Source organism: Cyphomyrmex costatus, unplaced genomic scaffold, assembly GCF_001594065.2.
Source record: "Cyphomyrmex costatus isolate MS0001 unplaced genomic scaffold, Ccosl1.0 scaffold505, whole genome shotgun sequence".
NCBI lineage: Eukaryota > Metazoa > Arthropoda > Insecta > Hymenoptera > Formicidae > Cyphomyrmex > Cyphomyrmex costatus.
The window spans coordinates 627,531-640,608 of NW_017279311.1; the positions used below are offsets into that span (position 1 = coordinate 627,531).

Sequence of the window (13,078 nt, forward strand, 5' to 3'; positions counted from 1 at the left end):
CTCCCTCCCCGCCCCTTTCATTGCTAATAATATAAAATATTACAAATCAATATAAAATAAATATATTTTAATTTATTTCAATTTGATGAACTGTAAAAACAATTGATATCGTAAAATTTGTAGTGTACCTAGATCAAGATTAATGAAGAAACTATAAACAAAAAAATAATTGTCCAATAAATTTCAATCACACAAAGTATATAATAAAAGAATTTTTTAATAATATTAATTTAGAATCAAGTTAATATAATTTCTCATTTTTTAAGGCTTTATCAAACTTACAAGGATAGCAAGTACGTCTATTTTCTCATGGAAGTATGTCTGGGTGGAGATGTTTGGACGACCCTTCAAAGGAGACGTCTTTTCGATGACGCCACTACACAATTTATGGTCGGCTGTGTAGTAGAAGCCCTCGATCATCTTCATTCACTAAACATTGTTTATCGAGATCTCAAACCAGAGAATCTTATGCTTGACACACGTGGCTATTTGAAGTTGGTGAGACACTCAATTTTTAATTATAGTAACTTAATTTCCAATTACGCGATTATTATAAAATTTCTTTAAAATATACATTTAGAAAGTATTATAATCGGTCCTGCTAAGATGAAACCATGAAACATAAAGCGCAAAAGAAATTTTGCCGTCTTTCGATTTTATTTACTAATCTTTTAAATAAGATAATTTTTAAATAATTTTCTAAATGTTTTTTACAAAGGGTAAAATTTGATCATTTTTACCTATTATAACTAGAATAAAAATCTTTTATTTTACTATTAAAATTAATAGAGAAATTTTTCGCGTTTTTATAAGAAAACGATTGATATCCTAATGCTAAAATGATTTTGTATGTATTGAATACAATATCTTTATATGTATATTGAAAGATTTTAGTAACATCAGTAAATAAACAATTATTTGTTCCAACGGTTGAAATCCAACAAACAATATATATTATAGTTTTAGATTTTATAATATAATTTCTGTAAATTCAATCATAATTAATTGATGACAGTACACGTTTTGATGAAAATTAAATCTGACAGAAGCGAGCACATGCAATTAATGTTACAAATAGAGAATTGATTTTTTTTAAACTTGACATCATCTTTGTTAATATTTCTTTATTATGCATTGTATAGCTTATACTCTTGCTTGCAAAAACCCTAATTGTGATTCATGTAAAAATGAAACATCGTACAAGAGAAAAATTATCTTTTTTCTATAGGTGGACTTTGGTTTTAGTAAGAAAATTGGTCCGGCTAAAACGTGGACGTTTGCAGGTACGCCAGAGTATGTTGCGCCGGAAATTATTTTAAATAAAGGCCATGACAGGTAAGAAATTTAAAATTATTCCAACGTTCATCATAATTGTCATATCGTATTTATATTTTCTATATTATATATTATCTTTATATATATATATATATATATATAATATTATTCCGTATGATTTCTTCACTTTGCTAGAGCGGTGGATTATTGGGCTCTCGGCATCCTAACTCATGAGCTTCTCGTTGGTAAGCCGCCTTTCCGAGGATCCGATCATATGACGACTTATAACAATATTCTCAAGGGAATCGAAATGGTTAGTATACCAAACATCGTCAACAAAAACGCTAATAATCTCATCAAGAAACTACTTCGTTTGAACGCTTCCGAACGATTGGGTTACCAGCGAAACGGGATACAGGATATTCGCGATCACAAGTAAGTCGTTAGAAAGATTTTACACAAAAAAGAAAAAAAAATTATACTTTTAAAAACATTTCACAAATTATATTATATACATATAATATATAATTACGTATAATAATATCTTAAATATCTTGTAAGAATACATTTTGTAAAAGATATTTTCTATTTTATAAAATATTAAAAATATAAAATACTTCTCAATATATATATATATATATATTCTATATATACAATATAAAATAGAAAGAAAGATGGTAATGTGGGTGTCCATTTTGTTTGTCTGTGTAATTTTTAATTTTTTAGTTAGACAGTTTAAAAGATCGTTTAAGAAAAGAGACTAAATGTAATGATAAAGTGGCTCTCTCCATCTATATTTTTATAAAATCTAGTTTCTTCAAGTTTATTCTTCGCTTCTCATAAAGTCCAAATATATAAATATAGCATTATATAAATTCACAAAAATTTCTAAGTGGATTGAAACGTTATTAGATATTAAAATTTTTTTTTCATCAATATGTTTCCATTCTTTTATTTCATAACTTCAACCTCTTTTTCTAAGGACACAAGACAATTTAAAAACCTTTTACAAAAAATAATGTTAATTATACATAAATTTTAAGTAGCCTATATTTCACCTTTTCTACTATAATAATTTTCTTTATAATAATTTTTATCTTTGTCCTTTAACAGATGGTTTTCCGGATTTAACTGGCAAGCACTTCAAAGATTGGCTTTACCGGCTCCCATTGTACCAACGGTATATTATTTTTACAAACATTTATACAACTTTTACTGATATCTGTGAACAAAGCACGCTTTCGACTTTTTTATCTTTTATGTAAAAAATTTTACATTTAATAATAATTAAAATCTATTTTTTATTTGTGCATTTCTAGGTACGACATCAACTCGATACACGAAACTTTGAAAGGTATCCATCTGACCGCGATATTCCACCAGATGAATTTTCTGGCTGGGACATGGAATTCTGAAAATGAATATAACACAGATACATACAACACAATTACACATCTTTATGTTATTAATATTAAAAAATACATTTTGTTAATTGTTTGTGTTTATTATAGATATATTAATTGTTACAGTTTTTTTTCTTAATTGTTACCAAAAGTAATGACAAAGATACTAAAATATCGATATACTTTTGAGATGTAAAAATAGATAACTGCATTATAGATTAAGGTATATTTTAAATAATTATTTAACAATAAGTAGTTTTTAAAAAAAAATTTTTTAACATTTTCGATTAGTCTTATTATAAAATTGTACAGAATATTGTTTTCTCGAAATCATTCGCTTATAAAATTCGTCGATTTAAATAGTTAATTAGATTCTCTAGGTCTTTTAATGACTAATTCGTAAAAAAATAATTTACTATCGTGAGAAGTTATATTATTTCTTTATAAGCAATCACTGATATATTCCGGTGTATCTCAGATACAAATGAATATACGTAATATTTTAATATTCCGTTTTGTGTAAAAAAAGAAAGATATTTGTAACATATTAAATATAATCTTGAATTACGTTTTTTCTAACGATAAAAATAAAATTTTTTAATAGTTAAATTATATAATTATAAGAACTGCAAAGATATCTTGAGATAATGACGTACCATCCTTAAATAAATAATTTTATAATTATTTTTCTATCATATAATATACCTACATATTCCTCACATACAAAAAAAAATATTATTCTAATACATATAATTTTAAATATTACTAGCTACGCATTATTGAATTACGTGGAATAAATTCTGGTCAAAATTATTCAAATATTTTCTAAATTTCTACAGTGCTTTCTGGGGAAAACAAAATAATTTCTAAACAATTCCCCAAAGCCATTACAATGATACACAATCGATGCATATTTTTTTGTTAGATTGCTTGCATTTTAGTAATTTATTAAAATGAAAACAATAGATCTGTGTGTTCGTGTTGCTATACTTTTTCCATTCAGTATCATTGCTTTCTCTTTTAAAATGTAAACATCTTTGGGAATTTTAAGCAATGCGAACAAAGCTAAGTAAAAAAAAATGTGCATTATATTTGTTATACGACAAATTTTTCAAGTATGTTAATTGGCTTGCAAGACAGAGATTCTCGGATCTTTCTGTCCTATAATCAATCAACAGCCTTGAAAAATTTGTACAACAAAAACGGGCAAAATGTATAGTATTGGTAAAAAATAATGTTCTATTCTCAACAAAACATTGTGTTTTTTAACAGTATTTTTGAAAAACGTAAGCGTTTAAAGCATGATTTTTACCAATCTTGCCTGTCTCAGAATCTTTGTTCCGCGTTCCGCGCGGATTTTAAAAAAGCCGCGTCGACGGCAAGTCGCCACGCCGCGTCGAACGAGCGGCGGGGGGGACGCTGCGCGCGTCGCTATTGGCCGGTGCTCGCGGCCGCATTCCTCCGTCAGCTGTGCGTAGTGCTAGTGGCGCGCGTGGTCGGTATCGTGTCTCCGCGGGCCCTGGCCAGTCGTGTATCGTATCGCGAGCGATTGTGGACGAATGCGGACTCGCGCGCAAATGGCGTCGTCGCCGTGCCGTTATGAGCGAGTGCGTGCCGTGCAATAACGCGTACGGGCCGCGTCCGGGCGCGGCGCCTCGCGGCCCAGCCTGACGGAGGAGCGAGAACGTGAACGCGCCGAGACCCCCGGGGGTGTGTGCTTGGCGAGCGTGTGCCCCTCGCTCGCCGACGGGGATCGGGAAGAAATCATTTTCGGAGCGTGTGCCCCCTCCCCCCTCCGGTGGGCCTGCCCTGGCCACATCGACGACGGAGGCGACGGGGAACGGTGTGTGTGACGAGAGTTGTGAGATAGGTCCAAAAGGTGAGTGCGATGGAGGCTCGTCTCGTCCCAACTTGTCTCGCGGGTGTGTATATATATGTATACATATGTATATACATATGTGCGCAATTTATCGTGAAGTGCGTTCGCTTGCGCGCGCGCGCGCGCGCACACGTACGTCGCACATTTCGTACGCGGATTATTCCCGCGGATTGGACCAACATCTGGTGCACGACGTCGAACGGCTGCGTTGTTTTCTCGATCGTCGAGGGGACAGCCGCGAACGCGAAACGGGCATGATAACGACTCGCGGAGGCTTAATTGCGCTATTTGATCTGTAGGCGGAGAGAAAGAGAGAGAGAGAGAACAGCAGCAAGAGCAACGGCAGTAACAACTGTGTAGAAACGTGCGGGCGACTTCCATGAAACGCGAGGCCAGGCTCGCGATAAAAATCGTGGCGCGGAGCGGAGTGACGCGACCGCGATAAGGAGAATCGTGATGAGCCGATTCCTAACGAGCGTCGGACAATTCGTCTTGTAGAGAGAAAAAGAGAGACAGAGGAAATCTAAACAACGGGAGGCGAGAACGACGATGCGTAAAAGAAAAAAAAAAAAAAAATATGTAGCGAGAAAGAAGTCGCGCGTTGTACACCGTCGCCCGTTTGTTTAGGTACACACGCTGTATTCTTTGTTTCCCCTCTCCTTTCCGCTCCTCTTGGACGCGGAGCGTTCTTCCGAGTTGTTGAAACTGGCGGACGTTTCATTGCGTCTAACAATAAAATAGTCCGATCTTATATTTAACATCAGAACTTACCGAGTAGTCAAAGAAATGACTGGTTTGTTTGTTTTTTTTTTGTCAGAACGGTGCATTTCTTTTCAGCTTTTCTTTACGATGTATATGTGATTAGTTTTTTTTGTCTTTTCATCCCTTTTTTTCGAAGATATATGTATATACGTATATCTTTAGTCAAAAATATTAAGTATCCTGTTAACCATTTTACTTAACATTTTACGTAGCTCCAAAATTGATTGTGACGTTTTCTGTAAATTTTATTCTTTGTTTCAAGAACCCTTCGAAATTATGTATAATGTTGTTTTATAGGAAACACTACAGATAAAAGAATTTCAGATTAACGAAAAAAATATAGGTCATTTTTTACCAAAGCTATTATATGAATGATATATATATAAAAATTTTTAATATATATTGAATATATTTAATGTATATTTCTTAATAAAAAATAAAAATACATTAATTATCGATATTTCTAATGTTAAAATTGATTTGAGTCTGGTCTTACTATCAGGGATCACCCATTCAATCTCGATGAAACGATTTATTAAAAAAAAAATACCGTCTTTAAGCCTTGTATTTCCACGATGATAAAAATCATTCCCAGATCTCCGACAAAGAAAGAATTAACAAATCACATTTGAACAATTCCGCTAATTGATCAATTGCTGTTGGTCGACTTTATCTGTCCGAAATCTCAGAACAATTTCTAGCATCGCGAACACAATTTAGAATCGTCTATTGACAAATACTATGATGCGTATATCACTGCCACATTTCCTCATATTATACGTGGGTGTTTTTTTCCATACACGAGTTTTTGCCTATTCTGCTTCGACGTGAATGACGTAAGGAACATTGTAAATACGCGCGGTTGACCGCTATTTTCCGTCTCCGATAATCCTTATTGTCAGAATTCAATGAAAGGTAGAAATTCCTAAGCTGCTAAGGGAGTTACTCCTATTTACTCAGCGTAAATATTATGTTAGAAACATTAGGGACGTGTTTGGTGCTTCCAGCGAAGCAAAACAGAGTAAATGATGAAAACACCTCTGCCAGATACGACGTCTTCGTTTCTTTTTGCATTACTTCTTCACGTTTTGAGGTAATTAAGGTGATGTCGAATGTTTCGAAGCAAACTTCAAAGTTCCGAGTCTAACTGGGGTAGCGATCTCGAATAGTAAATTTGATTGTTTTAAATTCTACAAATATAGGAAGACACACAGATGTAGTAATACCGGCAATAAATCATATGAACGGTTGAAAATAATGGCATTGTTTTACATAATAACGTAATTCAAATTAATGGTTTAACATATATATTTCTCTATTAGTATATAAAAAATTATGTCTTTTATTTATGCCTTAAAAAAACGGAAGTAACATCGAGTTTTCGGAGCAAAATTTGGACTTCTGGATCCAATTGGGATAGTAATCTTAAATAAATTTAATTGCTTTTAAATTATATACGAATGCACAAAAAACGTGAATATAGTATATTAGCAATAAATCACACGAACGGGTTAAAAATAATAGCATCATTTTATGTAATAATGTAATCTAAGTTAAAAAATCTGGTTTAACCTATATTCCTATATTCTTTGTTACAAATAGTGTTTCAATTAGATAAGTTAATGTGACATAATTAATAATTGCATAATATTGCGCAATTGACAGATGACTGTTATTTTATTAGAGAAAGATTTGATTTATGTGTACGATGCAGATTGTCGGTTGTGTTGGTGGGAAAGCCACAAAAACAAATTATCGTTATTCACTCATTCCATTTATTTATTTGATTAATTTTCTTACTCTTTATTATCTGTCTTGACAAATATACATAATAATATACACAAACACGCGTGCACGCGCCTTTTTAATTATTACATTGATCGATCAGTCAGATTTCATTGTTAAACATCTATGAGTCATAGCGCAATTTGGATATTCGATTAATATGCTAACAATATGTATGATTTTTATTATAAAATCTGTTTTATGCTGAAAAGTATAGGATTTTACGCTTAAATTAGAACCACGAGATTTTCCACTGCCCGACCTAAGTCAGAAATAACAGCTGGATTAGATGAAGAAATGCCAAAAACACGTCGTCATCAAATCGTAAATCAAAATTTTATTAACGCGCACCAATATATCAATGCTATAAATTGTGCTTTATGTAAATTCCATTGACTGTAACTTAATCATAGCTTGTTTGTTCCATGTGATCTTGGAAATCGGTATTCCTTGCCTACGTGATCGCTTTTAAACAAGATATTCTTGCGTACATAAAACGAGATCCCTGCCTTACACAATATTTGCTATAAATGCTCATTTTTATCTATACGATCCGAAATCTAAACGACGCGCGCACTTGCACAACGAGCGTTAATGAGCGAACGGATAAGGCATTTGACTTCGCCCTGCGATAGAGCCGGCTCGAGAGGGTCAAAGGGTATAATACTTTACAGATAGTGAGAGGTACCGGCGTGTTACGGAATAGAGTGTTCAAAACTGGCTCGAGAAAACTAAGAAATAATTTGTATGAGAAATGAAATAATAGCGACGTATCAATTACGTTAATTGAAGTTAATATATTTTAATAATAATAAATAAAAAATATAACACTTTTTTTATGTAAGAAATCAAATAATTGCGATGTATCTAGTAATTTTTTACTGGTTAACATATTAAAAACTGAAACTTAAAACTTTAGACGTTTATTTTATTATATTTTTTATTATTTTTAATGTAGTTTTAATTTTAAACTCTCTTCTACAAAAATCTAATGTTAAATTTGAAAGTAAATGACAATTTCTATCAATATTTTTATTACAGAAAATTAATTAAATTCGTCGTTAAAGATACAGTTCCAAGAAAATTTAACGTGATTCAAGTTTTATGTTAAATATAAAATTTGTTAAAACGAACGGTTAACAAAATTGCTTTGGCGATACATTACTGAAATAAAATACGGATGTACGAAGGAACACTCTTACATGCCACGTACGTAAATTATCGTTTTCCATATATCAAGTTGTGCACACGAATATCAGTTGAGACACCTTCACATTTCTCGATATCTAATGCCATAACTGCTGAATCCGCTCGCTGGAAAATGACGCTGTCGTAAGACTTGCGTAAGATTGAAGAAGGGGAAAAAGGCAACCGAGAAGATTTGATGCATTTCGAACTTACGATAATCGACAATTGTGTAATCAACCAAGTGGTACGATGGTATCTGAAAGAATCTTATATAGTCGAAAAAAAAAGAGTACTTCTGTTGAAGTATCGTCCGGAATTTAACGGCTGAATGGTAACGAACGGGAAGCACCCGCGGGAAACCGGTTATAACGGGTGATGCCTCGATTCTCGAATACATGCTCGATTCGGGTGCAATCGGTGTTAATAGGTCACGTATTAATGGGGTTGAATTGCTTCGTCCAAAATTCTTGTTTCTCTCATTATCATGTAATGGAGCGCAGCTTGAGATCCTCGAAGTTATACGGTTTCTTCTAATTTTCGTTCTTTCTATTTATAGTATGTTATCTACATGATAAAGCCATGATAAAGCAATAAATTACATTGTTAAAATATTGATGTTAAATTTAACATGTTTCAAATAATGCACACTTTTTTGTATTAATTTAACAAAAGATGAATATGTTAAAAAATACAAACATTTTATAAAAATTAATACAACAAATGTAATAATTTAGAATCAAATAGAGTAAAAATTTTTTTTTTTAGTAAAAACAATATTTATATGTTATACATTATTAACACTTACATTCATTTTTTATTTATTCATTTTAGAATTTAAATATTACATTATTATAATATTATGTTATTTGTTTACTTATACATAAATATATTAAATTGTGTTAACAAATTTTTTTAATACATTTAATTTAATATAGCTTTAAAAATTGTATTATTTTAACACATACAATGTTAAATAGCAATTTAATATAAAATATTCAAACAACATTATGTTATATGATGTATAAAAATAACATTCGATATGTTAAAAATTCAACATAAAAGTTTTAACAAGAACTGATTTATTAAACGTATAAAAGTTTTCTTTTGCTATAAAATCTCGCGAGAAATTGAGAGTCAAATCAATGCTATTAATAATATTACATTAATAACAATGATGTTTTTAAAATTATAATGCCATTATTAGTATGCAAATTGAATACTTACTAATGATCAACAAAATGAGATAAAATGAGAATGACAGAAAGATTTTAATGCATGTCAATATATTATATTATGAATATTATATTGATATCAATCACAATATTAAAATTAATGATAGTCATATTACTTACAATTAAATATAAATTAGATATATTTTAATATACAATATTATGTTGTGTAATAACTTAACAATAATATGATGTGATCTCAAATAAATGTTTTGTGTTTGGATCAACCAAAGTAGTTCGTATTTTTAAACATGTAAATGTAAAAATTATTTTCAAGCTAAAGTAAATATGAAATTCTACAAATTCCATTATATAGACTATAAATAGTAACATGTTTTCCCATTAATCCATTCAGTTAACACGTGAACAAATTACAAAAACAACCATCTCTCTATTGTTAGTCTCATATTTGCATTTAAATACATTTAGTAACCATAAATAATCAACAACACAGGCTTAAAAGTAAAGAAAATTATAATAGAACGAGACATTGCAACGGATTTGTACCCTGCGGTTCCATTAATATGTTGCTAACTTTTTTTTTTTAATATATAATTTCGGAGTTCAATTTATTCTTTATATTTTCAGAATTCTAAGAGTTAAAAGATATAAAGATAAACAGTAAGTTAAACCGAGATTAAACTTAATCTTATATTTGTGGAATTGGAATTATGTTTCTATCAATGTAGACGCGGTTTAATTTTAATCTTTATTCAACTAACTCTTTATCTCTTTCTAGTTCTAATACTTGTTTCTACTAATGTGTAGTTTAATTTTAATCTTGGTTCAACAAACTGTTCCTCTTTTTCTAGCTCTAAGAATTAGGAAAAGATGAAAAGAGTTGAATCGAGATTAAAATTGTTCTACATACATTGGTAGAAGTGGATATAAGAATTAGAAAAGATAAAGAATAAGTTGAATTGAGATATCAAAGTTAAACTATATTAATAGAAACGTATTAGTCGTGAAAAATCATCAGAGATAAAAATTCTACTTTAGACAAGAAATTTCTTTTCTAATTTATAGTTATTAGAACATAACAATTTAGTTTAAAAGATAAAGTAAATAGAGATAAAGTAATTCCTAACTAAATCTTACATGAAGATTTGTTACGATTAATATGGACGATTAGGTCCATATTTGATCACATTCACGTCAGTAGAACGTAGGACACATCGTTACAATGTATTGTCTCGGTCGTGTTTAATTTTATATATAGCTCCGAGAAGTCACTGACCATTGTGAATTCCATGTGCTGACGACTGCTCATAGAAATCGACGTTCGGACTGTAAAAGACGAGCACCGGCCGGCTGTGTGTTTTCGACGATACGGTCATTCAACTGACCAGAGGGGGTTCTGATCGTTCCCCGCCACGTGCTACCACAAAATAGCTTGTTAATCGCGCGTATCGACAGGAAGCCTGGCGCCAATCCGGAGGCACTGGTGTCCCTTACAATTTGACCGAAAACAGCTGATTATCAGAGGATCGCTATAGAAAACTTATCATTTCTTCAAGTAACTAAGATCCAAGCTAGACTGTTATAGGCTTCGTATTCGTATTAGTTATGTTCTTATCATTTCTTCTTTGCGCGATTTTTTATTTTATCACTCGATCTCAGATGTATCGTACATTTGTTTAATTATTATCATGTTTACACTGAAAAAGTGTTTGATATTTATGTTGGTTTTTGTAACTGTAATTGTATAGTAAAATAATTATATGCGTATGTATATATAATTCTCTCAAACTTAAAAGAAATTGTGCTATAAATTTTGATAATTTTAAATATTATATAGTAAAATATCGAGATTTAAATGGTAAATGAAACGAACACTTTTACTCAGTAAATGCAATCGCAGCTATAGTGAACATAACTAACTATTTTCTTAAATTTATATCCTAATAATAATAACTAAAAAATATGTTAAGAAAAAACTAAATGTTTTCAAGCAGTATATATGGCTATTATTAATAATACAATTGACTATATTTGCACAGTTAAATAATTATAAATATATAATTGTCCTAAAAATGATAAATTATAATGCACATTTAATCTTCAGAGAGCGGAGATTTATTTTTAAACTTTTATAGCTCTTTCTTGAATAAAATTTGTTATGTGTATTATATTTTATCATTTTATTGTATTTTTGCCTCAAAATGTAACATTTGTTTTAGCATCGCAATGATTTTCCCGTCTTATAAATCGGATTAAAAACGTTTAAATCTCGTTGCGTAGTTATTATCGAATAATGTCACAACATGCTTATTGTGTTGTGTACACCACTCGTCTACGAAAATATCTAGATTTGTGTTATCGATTCTATAATGTTGATACAGATATAACGAGTTTAATGTTCATTTCTACCAATGTAGACTAACTTTAATCTTAGTTTAATTTACTCTTATTTATCTTTGCTAATTCTTAGAATTAGAAAACAAAAATTATTTAAATCAAGATTAAAGTTAATCTATCGATAGAAGTGGGCATAAGCAGTATAGAATTCTTATAAATTATGCTTCGACACGCACACTCTCTTTCTCTCTTTCTCTCTCTCTCCCTATAGTACTCGAATATGATATATTTAGAAAAAGGGGTGCGTCGAGTTGAATTTATCAGGGGCTCGATAACTGGAACTTGTTGTGTCTATCGAGCCTTTCTTCTATCATCCAGACTTCGCTGTGCGCAATTTCTTGAAATGAGGTCGCCTAATCCTTCTATATACTACTTCGATGATCCTATTTAAACTGCAAAACAAATAGAGCAAAATTCTTTGATTGAGATTTTTAAATCTATGTTGCTATAATCTGTTATCATTTCATTATATTGTAATACATAATATATATCAATAAACTATAAAATTTATAATCATATAATTAACCAATAAAACAAAACTACTTAATTTTATTTCACCACAAATTGCAAGACACATTTTTTAATTTTCTCTCTCTCTCTCTCCCTCCCAATTATTTATTTAAATTAGAAGAAGGTTGACAAATTAAGTTTCGTATTGAAATATATGAGTTTCTAATTTGATATATTATATTTAATTGGCTTTTTTTTAAATTTATATCTTCAATATAAATTTTCGAATAATAAAAAAAAAATTAAAAATTTTTTTAAAATTAATTTTTAGATATAATAGTTCTGATGATAATTTCTGCTTCTTTTTGACGATACGAAGAGTTCTCTATGATTTTTAATGACATATGCGCTTAATAATCATTTTTTAATAATTTTTTAAAAATGGGGTGCTAACTTTTTAACGAAATTCAAGGTCGCATAGTTCTAATCAGCTTAACAGAAGTATTTTGTGAATACCTAAAGTTCTTGATACATAAAAAACATTTTTGAAGAATAATAAAGTTAAAAAAAATAGTAGAAATTTTTGAAAATTTTTTTGAGAGTACCGAGTAGTTCTGAGTTGCGTTTCTTATAGTACTCGACGAGTTCTATCGAAAACTGTAAGGTGGAAAAGCGATTGGACCAACGGTTCGCAAGATACATCGACATTTGTCAGAAGATCAACAATTTTTAGAGTATATCTCGGAAAC

The 13,078-nt window shown here is 30.7% G+C and overlaps 2 protein-coding genes across 5 annotated transcripts in view; both read left to right on the top strand.

Annotated features, from left to right (window-relative positions):
- The window catches only part of LOC108778655 (cGMP-dependent protein kinase, isozyme 1), a 13,166-nt gene extending 10,451 nt beyond the window's left edge, over positions 1 to 2,715 (top strand). For all 3 annotated transcript variants that reach the window (XM_018545885.1, XM_018545884.1, XM_018545886.1), the window contains exons 9-13: positions 267 to 498; positions 1,229 to 1,335; positions 1,471 to 1,710; positions 2,389 to 2,455; positions 2,595 to 2,715. In XM_018545885.1, the coding sequence (XP_018401387.1) occupies positions 267 to 498; positions 1,229 to 1,335; positions 1,471 to 1,710; positions 2,389 to 2,455; positions 2,595 to 2,690 (742 nt within the window). In that variant the 3' untranslated portion in view covers positions 2,691 to 2,715. The remainder of the gene's footprint in view (positions 1 to 266; positions 499 to 1,228; positions 1,336 to 1,470; positions 1,711 to 2,388; positions 2,456 to 2,594) is intronic.
- Positions 2,716 to 4,190: 1,475 nt separating this feature from the next.
- Positions 4,191 to 13,078, top strand: part of Mondo (MLX interacting protein mondo) — a 27,797-nt gene continuing 18,909 nt past the window's right edge. For both annotated transcript variants that reach the window (XM_018545853.1, XM_018545854.1), the window contains exon 1: positions 4,191 to 4,557. The gene's annotated coding sequence lies outside the window, so the exon portion shown is untranslated. The remainder of the gene's footprint in view (positions 4,558 to 13,078) is intronic.